The sequence below is a fragment of the Mesoplodon bidens genome (assembly GCF_964165515.1).
Source record: "Mesoplodon bidens genome assembly, chromosome: 2".
In the NCBI taxonomy this organism is placed as follows: domain Eukaryota; kingdom Metazoa; phylum Chordata; class Mammalia; order Artiodactyla; family Ziphiidae; genus Mesoplodon; species Mesoplodon bidens.
Window position 1 is genome coordinate 136,069,717 of NC_138177.1, and position 19,779 is coordinate 136,089,495.

A 19,779-nucleotide genomic window follows, 5' to 3' on the forward strand; every position below is an offset into this window, starting at 1 on the left:
ATGTTTTTTTTTTTTTTTTTTTTTTTTTTTTTTTTTTTTTTCTTTTTGCGGTATGTGGGCCTCTCACTGCTGTGGCCTCTCCCATTGCGGAGCACAGGCTCCGGACGCGCAGGCCCAGCGGCCATGGCTCACGGGCCCAGCCGCTCCGCGGCATGTGGGATCCTCCCAGACCGGGGCACGAACCCGCGTCCCCTGCATCGGCAGGCGGACTCTCAACCACTGCGCCACCAGGGAGGCCCAACACAATGTTTTTGAGGTCCATCCATGTGTCACAAATGGCAAGATGTCATCCTTTTTAATGACTGAATAATATTCCATTATCTATAAATTGTATCTAAACTCTACTGTATGGTATAAGGCAAGGGGCAACATTCAACCTTTCCCATATTGATATCCAGTTAACATACCTCACAGTTCTGCAGTACTACCTTTGTCATAAATTAACTGTGAATCTGTTTCTAGACTCCTTAATCTCTTTTCCTCTAGTTTGTCTACCCATGCCCTAATACCAGCCTTAATTACTTTATAACAAGTTTTTTTTTAATATCTGTTAGGATTAAGTCCTCCCAACTTAGCTCTTCTCCAAGGTTGTCTTGTTTATGATTGGCTCTTTCCATAAAAGTTTCAGAATCTGATCATCAATTTCTAGCCCCTCACACAGAAATCTGCTAGAATTTTGAACTGGACTCATTGAGTCTATACTACAAACTAGGGACAACTGTCACATTTATGTAATATTGAGTCTTCCAATCAATGAACATCATATATCCCTCCATTTATTTGTGTCTTCTTTATTTTCTCTCAATAATGTTTTATAGCTTTCTGCATAGATGTCTCTCACATGTGCAATTAAATTTACTCCTAGGTATTAGATTTCTTATATTATTGTTAATTATGCTACTTAAAATTTTAATGTTTTAAATGTTTCTTCTTTACAAAAATGAAACTTATTTTTGTCTTGACTTTTTGAATAGTGCCCCTGCTAAATTATCTATAAATTTTAATATTTTATCTATAAAATGTTTAAATTTCTATATGTGTGTTATTGTGTCATCTATGATGTTAGTTTTCTTTCTTCTAATCTTTATATTTTTCTTGACTTACTGCACTGGCTAGGACCTACAATAAAATGTGGAATAGAAGTGGTGAGAATGGGAAAGTGTTATTTTACTTTTAAGTCTAATGTTTGAATTAGGTTTTTGTTTTGTTTTCTATATATCCTTAATCAGAATAAGGAAGTTCCTTTCTATTCTTCGTTTGCCAAGATTCTTTATTTTTTTTAAATAAATTTATTTATTTATTTATTTATTTTTGGCTGCGCTGGATCTCTGCTGCTGAGCGCGGACTTTCTCTAGTTGTGGCAAGCGGGGGCTACTCTGTTGCGGTGCACAGGCTTCTCATTGCAGTAGCTTCTCTTGTTGCAGAGCACAGGCTCAAGGCGCACGGGCTTCAGTAGTTGTCGTATGCGTGCTCAGTAGTTGTAGCTCGCAGGGTCTAGAGCGCAGGCTCAGTAGTTGTGGTGCATGTGCTTAGTTGCTCCAGAGCATGTGGGATCTTCCCAGACCAGGGCTTGAACCTGTGTCCTCTGCATTGGAAGGCGGATTCTTTTTTTTTTTGCAGTACGCGGGCCTCTCACTGTTGTGGCCTCTCCCGTTGCAGAGCACGGGCTCTGGACGCACAGGCTCAGTGGCCATAGTTCAAGGGCCTAGCCGCTCCATGGCATGTGGGAGCTTCCCAGACCGGGACACGAACCTAAGTCCCCTGCATCAGCAGGCGGACTCTCAACCACTGCACCATGAGGGAACCCTGGCAGGCGGACTCTTAACCACTGCGCCCTCCAGGGAAGCCCACCAAGATTTTTTTAAAATCAGGACTCTGTCTTAAAATTTTTCATGAAAGGCCTTTTTTTAAACAACTATTAAAATTATATCATTTTCCTCTATTTTTTAATATGAAATTGCATTAACAGATTTTTTCCAATGTTAAAATAATTCACTTGAGTTCTTTTACCAGTTTTGGAAAACTTTTGGAAATTGTCTTTTCAAATATAGCTTCTGCTTTATTATATATCTCCTCTCATTCCAAGATTGCAATTATATCTCTGCTAGACCCCTTTCCCATGCCCATCTCTCAGACTCTTCTGTGTATTTTGTGTATTTTCTATCCTTTGTATACTGTGTTGCAGCATGGGTATACATGGATATTTTTCCACAGATATTTTTTAGTGTGCATGGATATTTTTCCCACCTATTATCCAGTTCACTAATTCTCCCTTCGGCTATATTGAGTCTGCTGTTAACTGTATACCATCTTTTCAGTTCTTAATTTCAATTATTGAATTTTCAGTTCTACAATTTCTAATTGGTTCTTTTTATACCTCCCAGTTCTCTGAATTCTCCATCTTCTCCTGTAATTTCTTGAACAAATTACTCAAAGATACTTTAATGTCCATGTATAATAGTTCCAACATCTGGATCTTCTGTGGGTTTGGTTTTTCCCTTGTTTTATGAAAATTCTTATATTTTGTATAACTAGATTGTTCAACAGAGAAATTGTGTATGAAAATTTTTATTTATAAGTTGAACCTCTGACTATGTTATCTTCCTCCAGAAAAAATATAATTTTCCTTCTTGTAGTTAGCTGAAGTAGGGACAGATTAACAGAATTTAATCAAGTGCTGAGTTGATTCAAAGCCAGGCTTCAGCCTTTGTAAAGTTTGTCTTTTTCAGTTTACTCTTATGGTCCCAACTAAAAGCCTAGAGTGTTTCTCAGTACTCTTCATCCTTAATGATCCCTGAACTTAAGTTGTTGTCTTTCCAGCCTGGAGAGATTACCAAATTGGTGTTTCACTTACCCCTTACCAGAGTCTCAGCTGCAGATTTCAAATCAGCAAATGTCCAGCGTGTAAAGCAGTAGAAGTATCAAGCCCAGTTCTTTGGGCTTCTCTTTTGATTATGGCCCCTCAAGTCAAGTGGATATCTCCATGAAAGACAATAGGTTTTCATGAAAGCCCAGTTTAGAAACTGGATTAATTACTCTGCTACTTTAAGGTTAAAAAGTTATTTACTATTTACTGCCAAATATGAGAGAAATTTTATTTCAAATTTAAAAAGATACTTTCATACATTTAATTTAGTAACAGATAGGAGAAATATAAAGAGCATCCAAAATTTTAAACAACTCTTGCCTAATCAATGGATTTAGAAAGAAGAAGAAGGAGGGGGAAGGGGAGGGGGAGAAGGAAGAAGAAGATGTCAAATTCCCTGTCTTCAAGGCCCTCTGCCACAACCCTAGTTCAGGCTACCCCTTCTCCTTCACACTTTCCTCTTCCCAAACTATTGTGAATAGGAATACATAAGTCCTGCGTGGAATAAGTCTCTTGCTTAAAACCACCTTCAGTGGCTTGACAATGCCTGGGGAGAAGAGCGGGGCAGCAAAGACTTTGCAACATGGTGCTCAAGTACTGCCATTCTCTCCCCACCTATTTGACCATGACAGCCTCATCTTCCAGGAATCTCTCATAGATATCACAGGCTTTGGCCAAATTGAAACGCTTAACATTTCTCAACACATTTCAGTGCCTTCACATATGCTATTGCTATTCTCTCCATCCAGACTCTTCTACATTTCATTGCTTCCAGTGGAGAAGATACCCATTATTTTGGGTACAGTTCACAGGTTACCCCTCCCACTTCCCCAAAGGACCATGGCGGCTGACGTTCTGGGGTTCTCATTACTAGTTGTGTGACCTTGAACAAGCGGCTGGGGTTGATGTGAAGATCATACAAGGAGCCTACCCAGCACATTCCTGCCATGCTGAAGTCACTCAAGGAATATTAGTATCTTTGTTCTTCCCTTGCCTTAATGTTTCTACTGAAAGAGACTTCTCCCTTTTTCAAATTCCTATAGAACTTAGTCCTCATGTTATATCTCTATTGCTTTACATCATTGACTTTGCTACAGCATGTTGTTTATAGACAAAAACTTAACTGATGCATATGCTTCCTGGGTTAAGTGCTGGGGTCTGAAGTTACAGATATGAATATGACCAGATACAACGCCCACAAGAAGCTCACAGTCTAAGTGGGGGAGACAGTAATATAATCATCTACTTAAATGTCTAAATGTTATTGTCTATGTGTTACATTTAGAGATATGCACGTGGGGAAAGAATTATTAGCCCACACACATTAGGCTGGGCAATAAGGTTACACCACAGTAAAGCAGACAATGTGTGAATAAGAGCCAAATTATTCCAGAATATTTAATGCATTTCACAGAATTGAGATATGTGGGTTTCTCTTTACAACTTTCAGTGGTGAGAGGCCTGAATATAAAAGGTGTATAGAGTCTTCACTCATGTTACTGATACTGCTGGCGCAGTCCACACCCACCCTCAGTTTTCACAGTGGTGAGTCACAAGGCTGGCATACTTTTAACTCTCTAGGCTAAATTCAGCCCAGGAAACTGTAACAATACAGCTTAACAGCCTAACACAATCTCTTTAAAACAAACAGCTTTCCCTAGACCTGAGCATTTGATCCAAGGATGCTCCATGTTTTCTGTTTATTGAACATTTAAAAAAAATTGTCAATGGCTAATTCAGTTAACAGAGGCTTGGCTGAAGCTATCTGATGGTAAGAACAGGAGACCTAGAGTCAGACAGAACTTCGAGGTTCTCCTCCCATCCCCCCCACATGTCTGAGCCAAGGTAAGTCTCACTGTGGCCCTTACATGGGGGTGGAGAGAATGTATGCAGCCACAGTTGTTGCCCATATCATGTATTGTCTAGGTAAACGCTTAGGTGGCACCCAGCTCATGGTAAGTGTACCAGATTGGAAGAGCTCTTTATTGCTCTGCTTTTGAAATAAAAAAAAAAAATTTAAATGCAGTCTTTCAATTAGCCTGGACTCAGTTTTGTTCTTTCTGGATTACATACAGATGACTTTTGACTGTAACCAACTTGAGTTCAGACCAGCCCTCCCACATCTTTTAAGGTTTTAGTGGTGAAGTCCATTAGGACTATGTGGGCACCAGAGACAAGGCAGGTGTTCAGGCCCCTGTCAAACCTACTGCTGTGAATCTGCCATAGTGGGGGGTGCAGGGACCCAATAATCTGCATTTTAACTAATTCCCTAGTTGACCATGCATACTCAAATTTGAAAACCACTACAATACGTAAATAAGGACAGAAATCAGATGTACAAACAAGCGAAGCCAAAACCTATGTTCAAATTAAAATACTCATTTTTTTGGATTACCTGTATTATGATTTCGATTTACTATGGGAAATTGGAAATAGTGTAAATAACCTATTTTCTCACGCTGCCCCTCTATGAATTTTCCATTCTCAGTGTTCAGTTAACAGTAATTTCTAACCAAAATGGGAACAGAAGGAAGTTATGTGGGAAAATTTGTCATTGCCACCAACAAAATGAAGATGGAACATTCAGAAGTATGGGCACACAGAGATAAACCCACGCACATATGGTCACCTTATCTTTGATAAAGGAGGCAAGAATATACAGTGGAGAAAAGACAGCCTCTTCAGTAAGTGGTGCTGGGAAAACTGGACAGCTACATGTAAAAGAATTAAATTAGAACACTCCCTTACACCATACACAAAAATAAGCTCAAAATGGATTAAAGACCTAAATGTAAGACCAGACACTATCAAACTCTTAGAGGAAAACATAGGCAGAACACTCTATGACATAAATCACAGCAAGATCCTTTTGGACCCACCTCCTAGAGAAATGGAAATAAAAACAAAGCTAAACAAATGGGACCTAATGAAACTTCAAAGCTTTTGCACAGCAAAGGAAACCATAAACAAGACCAAAAGACAACCCTCAGAATGGGAGAAAATATTTGCAAATGAAGCAATTGACAAAGGATTAATCTCCAAAATTTACAAGCAGCTCATGCAGCCCAATAACAAAAAAAACAAACAACCCAATCCAAAAATGGGCAGAAGACCTGAATAGAAACTTCTCCAAAGAAGATATACAGACTGCCAACAAACACATGAAAGAATGCTCAACATCATTAATCATTAGAGAAATGCAAATCAAAACTACAATGAGATATCATCTCACACCAGTCAGAATGGCCATCATCAAAAAATCTAGAAACAATAAATGCTGGAGAGGGTGTGGAGAAAAGGGAACCCTCTTGCACTGTTGGTGGGAATGTAAATTGATACAGCCACTATGGAGAACGGTATGGAGGTTCCTTAAAAAACTAAAAATAGAACTACCATATGACCCAGCAATCCCACTACTGGGCCTATACCCTGAGAAAACCATAATTCAAAAAGAGTCATGTACCAAAATGTTCATTGCAGCTCTATTTACAATAGCTAGGACATGGAAGCAACCTAAGTGTCCATCGACAGATGAAGGGATAAAGAAGATGTGGCACATATATACAATGGAATATTACTCAGCCATAAAAAGAAATGGAATTGAGTTATTTGTAGTGAGGTGGATGGACCTAGAGTCTGTCATATAGAGTGAAGTAAGTCAGAAAGAGAAAAACAAATACTGTATGCTAACAATATATATGGAATCTAAAAAAAAAATTGTTCTGATGAACCTAGGGGTAAGACGGGAATAAAGACACAGACCTACTAGAGAATGGACTTGAGGATATGGGGAGGGGGAAGGGTAAGCTGGGACAAAGTGAGAGAGTGGCATGAACATATATACACTACCAAATGTAAAACAGATAGCTACTGGGAAGCAGCCACATAGCACAAGATCAGCTCGGTGCTTTGTGACCACCTAGAGGGGTGGGATAGGGAGGGTGGGAGGGAGGGAGACGCAAGAGGGAAGAGATATGGGAACATATGTATATGTATAACTGATTCACTTTGTTATAAAGCAGAAACTAACACACCATTGTAAAGCAATTATACTCCAATAAAGATGTTAAAAAAAAAAAAAAAAAGAAGTATGGGCACAGAAATCCTAAAGGGCTCTGGAAGAATATTCAGCAGCTCAGACTACAGTGAGCATGGGCAGACTTTGTACATTTCTCTGTTTGGATTTGAAGAGAGATGACAGGACCAGAGATAAATCTCCTCTCACAAAGACAGTGGCCAAGATCAGAGTGGGTAAGAGACAGTGATAAGTAGCACTGCCCACCCTCAGGCCTGATGGATGAGTAACAACGATGCTGAGATACAGAAGTCAGAGGTGGGGAAATGCAGTTTCCCTTCCAGCTATGCTTCTGCAGGTTGAGTAAGTGACGTTGCAAAGGTAGGAGGCAAAGCCCTGGCAGCAAGTGGGTTATCTCTGAATTCCCAGGGCCTGGGAAAATAAACATCTGCTTCATTCCATTGAAGTGAACACTTTTGTTCTATGCTTAAAATGAGCTGGCTTTTTTTTTTTTTTTTTTTTTTTTTTTTTTTTTTACTGCTCTAGCTGTTCCTTTGCACTATCACCCATTGGTATTACAAATCAGAGCTGCACTCCCAAAGGCAAATGCTTCATGTAGAACACTTGACATAGTTTTCACATGACAGTCAGTGCTGAGGAAGCTATTTGAATAGATAGGGTTGATCCAACTTAATTTTAGCATCCAACCTCCTTGACTTGGAATTCTAGGCTTTTTACATTTGAGCTTCTGACCTGGCAGAGCTAACACTTAAAGGCTCACCATGTGTCAGGAGAAGGCGTCTATAAAATACAGCCACCGGATGAGGTGCTACTGTCATTACCATTTATAGAGGAGAACTCTGAGGCACTGAGCAGCTAAGTAACTTGTTAATAACCAGTGGCAAAGCTGGGAGCTCAGAGCCCACAGCATGGTACATGGCTCTGATTTCCTGGCCATCTCTCACTGTTCCCCTCACACGTGAACAGCAAGCTTCCCATATTGAAATGCTCCTTGATGAAGTCAGGCCGTTCCACACTCCGAAGTTTCTCACATTCTGTTCCTGCCTCTTGAAATGCTTATCCCGTTTCCACCTCCTAGGTGATGCTTCTCTCACTAGTCCTGGCAGAGCTAGTTGATCCATTCCCTGCCCTCTTGTGACACTTCCTTCTCATCTGGGAAAAGCAGCATGCAGGTTACAATGAGATTTTTCTGATGACAAGTCTGCCTTCTCCACCAGCTGCTAAGCTCCTCTAGAGAGAGGACTGGGTCATCTCTGGTAGCCCCAGTGCCCTGTATGGCATCTGAGGCCCATACAAGTATGGGCCTAACACATATCTGCTGATTGAATTAATTGCTACCTTGCTTCTTAAACCATAAAATGTTCCCTCACTTCACTGAGGTCTGTTTCCTTAAACGTCACCACTCTGGATTAAACTTTCCAGAACTCTCTGTACTGGCAGCAACTCCTGGCACTCTCCATTGCTTTACACAGACCTGTTCTTCAGAACACTCAGCAGTACCTGGTAAACACACATGCATGCCTATACACATACATATATCCACACATGCATAAACACATATATCCAAGTGTGTATGTATGTGTGTGTGTATACTGGCACACACACATATACACATACACACAAGCATTCAGACATATATACACATTTATGAGCCTGCAGATACAGGCACATTTGTGCACACATATACACAGACACACACATGTATACATGGATGCTCATACAGATGTGTTTAACAAATGCACACACATGGACACACATAAGCATGTGCATGAACATGCCCATACATGTGCATGTGTGTGCATACACATGCATGCATGCATACAGTGCATATAAAAATATACACATATATGTTTATATGTAAGGTTACAAACACCCCCAGCAAGATAGAAGCTCTACAGAGTAGGAACTTGTCTCTATTTACTACTATATCCAACACCTGTACAATAATGCCTGGCACATAAAAGGAAGCTGTCACATATTCGGTAAATAAAGGAATGAATCTTTGAATTTCTCTTGCTCACTGCTATCATTCATAATGTAAATCTGCTGAGATCCCATTAGTCATACCTAAATATACATAGCACTACCAGACACTATTCTAAGTGCTTTACTGATATTAGCTTATTTATTCTTCAAACAACTCTATGAGGTGGGTGCAATTATTATTCCCATTTCACAGATGGAAAAAACTGAGGCATGAAGTGTCAAGTGACTTCCCCAAGGTCACACAGACAGGAAGTGGAATCAGGATTTGAATCAGTTATGTGTTCTTAATTACTGTTGTGTTACCTCAAGATTTTTCATTTTCACTGTCCTTAGAAGTCACATTCCTACATCATAGCACACAGCATGATAAAATTAGAGTTATCAAGGTGGGGTGGGGGAGATGCTACTAAAAGATCTAACTAGAGACTAGTACAATTTTTCTATATTCCAAAAAGTTTTCTTTCTTAGTTTCTCTAGACATCTATACTGGCTGCAGGATGCCAAGAGGCAATCCTCAAGATCCCCAGTGTAGGGAAAAAACAATCTTTTTTTCTCTTCACCCTTTATAATGACTCATATGAATGCTTAGTTAAAAGAAAACTGAAAACAAGGAAATTACCCAGGCCCGTGGGGAGATGATAAGGAAGCAGACAGCAGTTCAGATGTGAGGCTGCCGCGGAGGGGCGATGACTGGAGATGTGCATTTTCCCACCGACAGCTGCGGATGTGCAAGCCCCAGAGTAAACATTAGCGCTCAGGGTTATTACCTGGATGTGAAGCACCATGTGCTGAGTTTCTGTGCCATGAAAAACAGTGGACCTTTGGGGTGAGCCTACTCTCACAGCCAGTGACGCAAGTGCAATCTTAGACTTTGGGTCCCCAAACAAACACTTTTCTAGCAGTCTTCTACCTTTTGAACTTGGGGTGGGAAGTCCTCCTAACAGGTGGTTGGCAGTACCAGAACCTGGGGCTGGGTTATTCTGTGTGTTTTTGTTTTTGTTCCCAAGCTCAGCAAAGGAAAACAGCAGCTCATCTTTTCAGTCACATATTAATACGTGAGTGAATAAGTAGAACCTTCTGGTTAAAAATTCCCTCTGGATACCAGATAAGGTTCTGAAGCTGATGAGTTTGGTCAAGATTTGCTTGAAATCAAGGCCTCTGGGCACAGGAACTCACACTGAGTCAACACACTCTGCTCTGTTTAGAAGGAAGCACTTGCTCCATTGTTTGATGAAAAGTCTTCACCAAAGTAAATGTGAAATGATGGGGAGAGACAGATCAGCATTACAGCCTTGGATCCAATCCTTCCTCATCCTGTATCCTTAAGCAAATCCCTTCACCTACTGGAGTGTCCATGTGCTCAACCATTAATGGAAGCAAAAATACCAGGATGATGGTTTGAAAGTGGCAAGTCACTACCCAGATAAGTTTAATATCAACATTCATTTTAACATTAATCAACAAAAATAATCAACAAAATTATTATCAACTTTAGTATTACTGATCTCTCCACCACAGTCAAAAAATAGCCAGCCTTGTCTAATAAGCCTGGTCTTATTCCCCATGACTGGGAGAGCCCCAAACATGTGTGCTGTTTGAAGTATATTTGATTAAGTCCCTTCCCCAATCTGGGCCTCAACTCTCTCATCCATAAAATGGATCTAGAAACATACCTACCTGGAAGAATGTTTAATAGAAGCTCTATCTTCTGTTTTAGATATAGACATATGTCTGTGTAATTATAGGCTAAGGTAAGTAAATGCACAGACATATCTAGACATACATAAATATACTAGAAGGGCAAGCAGGAAAAAGCTCATAGGCTCTGGAGTAAAAAAAACTTGGACCTAGGATCCAACTTTATCATTTACTGAAATGTCACACTGAAACAAGTTAGTAAACCTTGATATCCTTGTATATTAAATGCAGAAAACAATGGCAGCCCACAGTGTGCTTGTGAGCTGATGACACTGACTATTTAAGTGCCCAGCACAAAGCTGGGCACAGACTGAAACAAAAACAATTGTTTTGAACTTTTCAGAAGGAACTTGAAATGCCAGGTATTTTTATTATTACCAGCTTTTGAGGGAGACCCTTAATGCAGACTGTGACCACAAAATGGAAGAGACTTACTCATGAGTGGCTTAGAACAACTAGTTTACCTATCTGAGAGCCAGACAGGAGCCTGACTGCAGCCATTAAATGGGATATAATGTGTAGAATGGAATAACATATACGCACATACAGGGATGTATATACACATACATGCAATGCATATACAGCTGCACATATACATAAGCACAGGTGTGAATACACCCACTTCTTGCCTGTTCTTATTTTCCACGACGGATAGAGTTCCAGATACCCAAAACCATTCCCTTTTCCTAATTTGGAGATCGTGTGGCACAACAGGGGCAGGGCCCCTGACCAATAAATTAGGAGGCTCAGTTTCTAAATTCAACTCTGACGGTAATTTGCTGGGGTAACCTTGGATGACTCACTGTTTTTCTGGGCTTCAGTTTTCTCATCTGCATATTGAAGAATTTGATACAGAAAGTCTTTGAGCAACCTTTTAGTTCTTAAGCCTACGATCACTCATTATCCAAACAGGAGCCTGTATATAAAATAAAGTGAACCATTTCAGGGTAGGCTCATAGCGGCATATCGGTTGTGTGGCACGGATTTAGAGAGGGGTAGGACAGCAGGAGGGGGCTGTAGCCCCGCAGGCCTGCATTTCTCCCTGATTTCTGACCACAGAAAAGACTGGTCTCCCAGCTAAGGCTCATCCCTCACAGTCCAGAGAAGCACAGTGTTCCAGAAAAGCCCTGGGGTCTGGGGACAGGAAACCCAAAGCCGTCCTTCCCCCCATCCCCTCTGCCCCTCACCAAGGCTCATGCAACTGCTCTGGTCTCAGGCAGCAGTGGTTCGCATTAAAACAAACCTCAGCCTAACAGTAACCTTAAAATCACACCAACAAACTCCTCCTCCCCCTTTCTGATTCACATCCAGGAACTCCCGGAGTCATCCTCGCCCTATCTGCTTGGACACTGACACCGCTTTTCTCCTTCCAGATTCCCCGGCAAGACTTTATCTGCTCCTCTAATCCCCCTCCTTACAGACCGTCTGCCTCTTTGATTCCAAGCCCAAGCTTCTCTTTCTTGTTGGACACACTCCCTCCTGCCCCCAGTTTCCGTTCCGAACCTGGGCCTGGCTCCTTCTCAGCACAGTTGTGGTTTGGTCTGCTTTGTCTACCTGAGAGTTGCACATCACTTCTGCTTCTGACCTGTGTGCCCAGTGCCAACCTGTCCCGCAAACCGTCTCCTCTGGGCACCAGGTGACAACTTCCATCCTATAATTGGTTTCCCGGCCCCTCCCCAGACACTCAGACTCAGGATCCTTCGCGGGTAGGCCGTAGGTATCTATATATTTTTTAAAGGCTCCTCTACCTGGATTTAGCAACCCTTGTTTTGGATATTTCAAAATCCTCCCACTTTTATTATCTTAATTAACTCACTGATTCACAGGGGACTGACTCTGTGGGTCCCATGCTGAATGATGGGCAGAGTGAACATGATTTGGTGGGAAAAATGAAATAGGTGAAAGTGTAGCAGAAACACAGAGGAGGGAGTGAATCCTGGTTTCTAAGAGCAGGGTTCAGTTGGGAGACATCTCCACTGTATAAGTAACATTTAGCCTGACAGCTGACACATGAGTAGGACTGTCTAGGTGGGGAGCGGGGCTCAGCCCAAACAGAGCAAACAGCATGACCAAAGGCAAGGAGGAGGCAAGTGTATATGATGTGCTGAAAGCTGGACAAGTGGTCTCGTGTTAGACTCTGGGTAAGACGGAAGGGGCAGGAACCATCTTATACTCCTTAGTCTGAAGTCTTCACTCTACTGGCTTATCTCACGACTGTTTTCACTGAAGAGTTAATTTCACAAAGTCTATTTCGACAAAGTACTAATATATCAGTAAGACGCTGATTTGGGGCTGTGTTTTGGCTTCTACGGAAATAAACTGAATTGATGAAGGGAAATACTATCACTGGAAAGGTTTTGGTTTAGAGTAGGACTTCTCATTCCCAGCACTTCGAGGCAGGATACCTCTCTGCTGCTGGCCTGCCCTGAGCACTGCAGGACGTTTAGCAGCGTTCCTCGCCTCTGCCCACCACATGACATACCAGTTCCCCTTTCCAAATGACAATCACAGAAATGTCTCCAGATAGCGTCAAATGTCCTGTGGATGGGGAGTTAAAATCACCCCTGGTTGAGAACCACTGGTACAAAGAAAAAGAACAAGAGCTCTGAAGTCAGACTCAGGTTCAAATCTTGCCACGATACTAGCTATGTGATGGTGGAAATGTCACTCTTTCTGCCTTCAGCTTCCTCACGTACAGAACGGGACATAACCTCTGCCTTGTAGGATCATCATGAGAAGCAAGAGATAAAGTATATGAAGTGTCCAGCAGGGTACTTGGCACATGAAAGGTAGTACCAATAAGGGTAGTGATTCTTGTTTTATTAGTGATATTATTGTTATTATTATTATTATTATTATTATTAGGAATAAAGCCTAATTGAAGTTGGAAAGTTACAACAAGTAAATGAATTCCATTTTACCAAGAAGCAATAATAGGGCAGGAAATGTTGCAGTTACATTACAGACATCACTACCTCTAGGAATCCTTTCATAATTCTTCAAGTCTCAATTCTGGGCCCATTCCATATTTTTCCAAAGCCGTATATACTTGGAACATGTAATGGCATTGTTTACTTAATGTTTGTTTTCTCTACTAGACTGCAAGTTCCCACAAGTCCAGTTCTCTCTCATATTCACCTTATACTCTCATCAACTAGTAAAGTGGGTCATCAATAAATATTTATTGAAAGACTTTCTTTTTTTAATACTTGTTACTCGCTCAAATGCTACTTTAAGTGTCAAATTCAAGAGGAGACTGGAGCACACTGTAACAGATACGCATTCCATAAGGCATAGTGATTAGAGGTGTGAGCTCTGAAATCAGATAGTGTGGGTTTGAATCATGCATTTACCACATACCAATAGTGTGACTTTGGGTAAGTTAGGTAGTCTTTGTGAGCCTCATTATTTCATTTAACGAATGGAACAAAATAATAGTATGTATAAAGCTGCTTTGAGAATCAGTGTTGCTTCTAGAGCACTGACAATGGTGAGATGAAAAGTTGGCAAGGTTTATTGCTCACTGGAATGAACTATGTGTTGCACTAAGAGGGCATGAACCAGAAGCTCCTTTTGCAAGACAGGCTAAACCGATTTTTCTGCTATAAGAAAGGAAGGAAGGAAGAGGAGAGAGGAGGGGAAGGGAGGGGAGGGAGACATTCAAAATCCTCAATTTGGTTTGATTCTGAATCTCAGATGAGCAATTTAAGCCAAATCAACATCTGGCCTAGTGAGCAATTTACGCCAAATCAACATCTGGCAAAGAACCCAGTATCTGGAATCAGAGTGATGTTAAACCTAGGCACAACGTTTGCTCTTGGCCAACACCTGCTAACATGATGGGAGCACAAAGGACACGAGTTTCCAGACCTCCAGGACTGGATCAGGGAGCGCTCAGAACAACTCCCTTGCTTCATGGAGAAATGAGCCAGGTACACCTAATGTACAGGGCAGCCGCCTCTGTAACGAGAGGTTACTCTGCTTCTCAGTTGAATATACATCCCTCACGCAGGGGATGCCATTCATTCACTCATTCACTAAATATGCACGTGTTAAACGGTCCTCCACACGCAAAACACTGTGCTGGTTGCTGGGATATAAGAATGAAATGGCACGGGGCTCACTCTCAAAGAGTTCACAAACTTGTAAATGAGACAAAGTTGCGCACATAAACCTGGTGACGTGTAGTGTAAAGGAGGCAAGTCCCAGGCATCATGGGAGCGAGAGGAAGGAGGGCTTAAGTCAGCTTGGGGGAGTCAGGGAAGGCTCTGGGAGGAGACAGCCCGGCTTCAGGATGTGATGGAGAATCAGAAGTTGGTCTGATAAAGAACAACAACTAGGGGAGAGGGCATGAGACAGAAATGAGGCTGTTACTGCCGTTCAGGACAGCTGGGCTGCCGGAGCCAAGAACAGACCTGGAACAAAGTTACCACTATTTTTACAAGCTAGGAAGAGAGCAGCAGCCGGCGCCCTGGAGAGAACCACCCCCACAAAGGGCAAACACAGCTCCTCCCATCTTCTGGTTGTCTGCCGCAGAACTTACTAACCAGCACCTTAAGTACAAAATGTTCTCTTATCTTTGATATTTATTCCCACCAAGTGCTTCCTCCTCTTTTTCCAGAACTGGAAAAATCATGAGTTGAGTTCCACTTGCTTCTTTGATCTTTATCCTCCTGTCTCAGGCTTCCCTGGAGACTGAGAGTCCAGGAGTCTTTCTCCAAAGCAGAATGCCGACCCCTCCTACCAGTCAGAATGTGGGGTCCAAGGTAGGTCACACCAGGTCAGCGCTTGAAGGGGCTGTGATTGTCAGGGGCTTGTCTGTGCGAGGCCTGGATGGCATCCAATTCCAAAGCCAGATTCTTTTTTTTGCGGTACGCGGGCCTCTCGCTGTTGTGGCCTCTCCCGTTGCGGAGCACAGGCTCTGGACGCGCAGGCTCAGCGGCCATGGCTCACGGGCCTAGCCGCTCCGCGGCATGTGGGATCCTCCCGGACTGGGGCACGAACCCATGTCCCCTGCATCGGCAGGCGGACTCTCAACCACTGTGCCACCAGGGAAGCCCCAAAGCCAGATTCTTAACCTGACACTTGACAATCTCTTAGCATGGAGTTCATCTAACCAGATCATGAGGTTGTTTCTGACCACAATCTGTATAGAATCTTAAAGCAGTGAATCCTGTGTTCTGTAAAAGAGTATTGGGGAAGGAAATTTAGGGCAGATTCATGGAAGGAAGATAAAGTCCAGAAGCCTGGGGTTCTTCTCCGACTGCCTATGCAAAGGGAAGACAGTTCTCCTGGATAGTGACTCAGGGAACTTCCATTTATAAAGCTCCTACTTTGTGCCAGGCATTGCCACTCCAGAGTGAGAAAAATTAAAGAAAGATACCTCATTACTGCGTGCCTACTATGTGCCAGATGCTACACCAGCTACTTTACCTGTTTATATCATAACACATCTGTGAGGAGGGCATCACTGTCTCGTATGGCAGAAGGGGAAATTCGGAAGTGTGAAGAGGTATGATATTTGGCCCAAGGTACACAGGTAGAGTAAGAATTTAAATCCAGATCTTCAGATTCCATGTTCAGAGCCCTTATTAGAGCATCATGATATGTCTCAGGGGTTAGTTGTCTCAAACCAATACTATTAAGTTACAAACATGCAGGCCAGGAGAGAATGAGAATTTTCTCTCCAAAAGGTGTGGGGCTTTGGCTGCTCGGTTCACTGCTATAATCTCCAGTGCCTAGACAAGTAACCACCATGTTTATACACATTCAGTAGCTATCTTTAGTAACTGCACGGCTGGATAGGCGGACGACCTTTTCAAGATTTTCAGGACTCTCTTCTCTTCTACACTCTGAAAGGGGCATAGGCGGCACGGGAAACAAGAGGGAATATTTGCTCCCAGGCCTCCTCTTTTTCCCAGACATCCTAACCCTAAACTGGCTGTAAGGTGAAGGGGAGAGACAGAGGTATAAGAAGGATAAAACTTGGTCAAAGTTGCTAAGTAGGTCTTTACTGTCCCACAGCAGCTGAGAATCGCCTGCCTGGGCCCTCCCCAGCCACTGCTGGCCCCTAGGCTCAGCCCTTTAAGAAGCCAAGGTCCTAGGCTATCTTTCCACTTAAAGAACTTACTTTTGGAAAACACAAGGGAAACTCACTAATGTAAGTGCATTTGTGTTTTGTTTTGTTTTGATTTATTTATTTATCTATTTTTGGCTGCGTTGGGTCTTCGTTGCTGTGTGCGGGCTTTCTCTAGTTGCGGCGAGCGGGGGCTACTCTTTGTTGCGGTGCACGGGCTTCTCATTGTGGTGGCTTCTCTTGTTGCTGAGCACAGGCTCTAGGTGCGTGGGCTTCAGTAGTTGTGGCATACGGGCTAAGTAGTTGTGGCTCGCGGGCTCTAGAGCGCAGGCTCAGTAGTTGTGGTGCACGGGCTTTGTTGCTCTGAGGCATGTGGGATCTTCCCGGACGAGGGATCGAACCCGTGTCCCCTGCATTGGCAGGTGGACTCCTAAGCACTGCGCCACCAGGGAAGTCCCATGCATTTGTGTTTGAAAGGGAAAAAAAAAAATCTCAGCCAAAGCTTCTAAGGGTAAAAATTTCTGCCACTGACCATCTCTGATTTAGGAAAAGAGGGGGGTCGTTTCATGGCCTGGATTCCTTTCAGTACTGTTCAACTTACATCTCTGAGTGTCTTCAAGTACCAGGTACCTGTAAGGACACAGTCTCCCCTCCTAGAGGGTGCAGCGAGTCCTGGGCAGAAGTGAGAAGGTGTGTTTCGGTTTGTTCCTTAGGGAGGTCTGGGAAACTGACAAGGGAACCAGAGTCCTGAAAGTTCCCAAGGTGCAGCCTGCTTACTTTCAGCATGTGGTGGTCCAAGCCTAGTGCCTGTCCTCTGGGTGCGGGTAGATGACGGAGACTTCTGGCCCAGGGCTAAGTGGAAGAGCATGATGGAGGAAGCTTCCCGGGCCTCAGGCAGGTTATGGGAGGTCAGGATTACCAGGAGACAGGAACACTCCGTTTCTGTCTAGACCACAAATTCTCTTTGTACCTGTTCTTAAAAACCAAAATCATGACATTCCAATCAAAAGCAGACACTGCCCACACTGAAAAGGGAAAGAAACACCCCTGCCTATAAGCAGTATTTTCCAACCCACACGCATTACTGGCTGGTTACTACTTCTCAGGCACCGTGTTAGATCCTGAGCACATAAAGATGAATAAGACAGACATGTTTGTAAATGGATGAGAGCTATCCTGCTCTGAAAATCCAGAGACCGTGCAGAAGAACTAGCCACTGCTTAATAATCTGATGTATAAGGAAACAGATTAACTTTCACTCTACAGGGTAGGGCTATTTTATCTTATTCTTGCCTTAATGTGACATTATTCATTTAATAAATTTATCAAGCACCTATAAGAACCAGACACAGCTCAGCACAGGTTACACAAGATGAGTAATACAATGCCCTTGTCTTCAAGGAACTTACAGTCTGGTGGAAAAGACAAGCAGATAAAAGAGCAATTACAACACAATCATTTCTTCCATAGGGGCAGGTAAAAGTGCTGAAAGGACGAGAGCTTAGAGAGTTTCAACATAAATGGAAGTGTCTTCCATGGAAAGCTACACAGAGGAGAAAGCATCTAAGATGGGTCTTCAACTTAGAGTAGAAGTTAGCAAGTGGGCAAAGTGGAGGACCAGTCATCCGAGGCAGAGAAACACATGTGCAAAGACATGGAGGTGAATATGCATGGACAGAGCTCTGGGAGTGCAGCTCGATGAAAGCATTTGAATAGATAACTCTTGTCTGTAATATGAAGTAGGGACTAAAATATCTGTCAAAGTGTTTTGGACTGTAACCCATAGTAAGAAATTCACTTTCATCATGGCCCAGTATACACACGCACAGACACATAAAATGGAAGTGGAAACATAAGTTCCGCAAAAAAGTGCTTACCCTTACTGTGCTAGACACACTCTGAGATTTTCTACTCTGGTCGGTCCATTCTATTCTGAAAATCCAATGGTCATGATGTACTAAATTGATCTCATGAAGTTCGAACCATAATTTTAAAAGAAACACTCTTAGAAAGAAAGGCTAGGAAAAAAAGATTTGGCTGTAGTTGAAGTGAAAAATATTGAGAATCTGAACAATGCCTCCCTCCCTGCCAAAAAACTGCAATAAGGATAAAGAAGAGGATAGAGTTATCACACTTTACTGTAAACCTGGCCTCACTGTCTGCCTTCCATTTGGGGATGAGATTTTGTTTGTTTTTTTTAAATTAACTTCACTGTCCCCCAGCACCATGCCTGGGACATACTAAGTGTTCAATGGGTCTTTGATGAATGAATAAATGAGTACAAGAATGCCAGGTTGGAGACTTATTTAGGAGATGAAATCAGGGATATACCCAAGTAATTGGACAAAGCATATAAGCCAAGTATATTATGAAAATAAAATTAGAATTGTAAGGGTTTTGGAGTATCTGTAGAAAAAAGCAGTATAGGGGCTTCCCTGGTGGCACAGTGGTTGAGAGTCCGCCTGCTGATGCAGGGGACACGGGTTCGTGCCCCGGTCCGGGAAGATCCCACATGCCGCAGAGCGGCTGGGCCCGGAGCCATGGCCGCTGAGCCTGCGCGTCCGGAGCCTGTGCTCCGCAATGGGAGAGGCCACAACAGTGAGGGGCCCGTGTACAGCCAAAAAAAAAAAAAAAAAAAAAAAAGCAGTACAGGTAAGTACACCATCATCATCCATGCTAGTTGGAAGTTAATGTATCTTTATCAAATTTTCGGTAAAGGAAAGAACTGCCCAGATATTTATTCACATCATTTTTTCTATTATTTTATGGAGAAATTAATAAAATTATAAATGAATCCTATAATTGATGAAAAGTTTTATAATTCTACCCACATGCCTAACTGTTAAAGGTTTTTCTTTACTGTATCTTGAATCACCAGCTCTCAGTCTTTGCTTTAAAAACAGAAAAGGAGTGTCTTTGATTCTGAGGAGAGTTTGAACACAGTGTTGGTAGTGACATGGAGTAAGAGATTACCTAGTCCTCCGGCATGGGCATCAATTAGTGAAGCTGCCACTGCAATTCCAGCAGGAAGGCCAAGGTCCTTTGCTGCCTCTGGTGTGAGCCCATTTCCAAGAGAAGTTCCAGGAGGCAGCACTTGGTTTCCTGGGTAGACAGGAG

At 42.5% G+C, this 19,779-nt stretch overlaps 1 protein-coding gene across 7 annotated transcripts in view; it reads right to left on the reverse strand.

The window, feature by feature from the left end:
* Positions 1–19,779, reverse strand: part of FGGY (FGGY carbohydrate kinase domain containing) — a 426,675-nt gene that overhangs the window by 195,982 nt on the left and 210,914 nt on the right. For 6 of the 7 annotated variants that reach the window (XR_014015075.1, XM_081224384.1, XM_081224379.1 and 3 more), the window contains exon 7: positions 19,636–19,764. The exons of the other annotated variant lie outside the window; for it this stretch is intronic. Coding sequence is in view for 5 of the 6 variants with exons in the window: in XM_081224384.1 (XP_081080510.1) it covers positions 19,636–19,764 (129 nt within the window). In the remaining variant the exon portion in view is untranslated. The remainder of the gene's footprint in view (positions 1–19,635; positions 19,765–19,779) is intronic. 7 annotated transcript variants of the gene reach the window in all.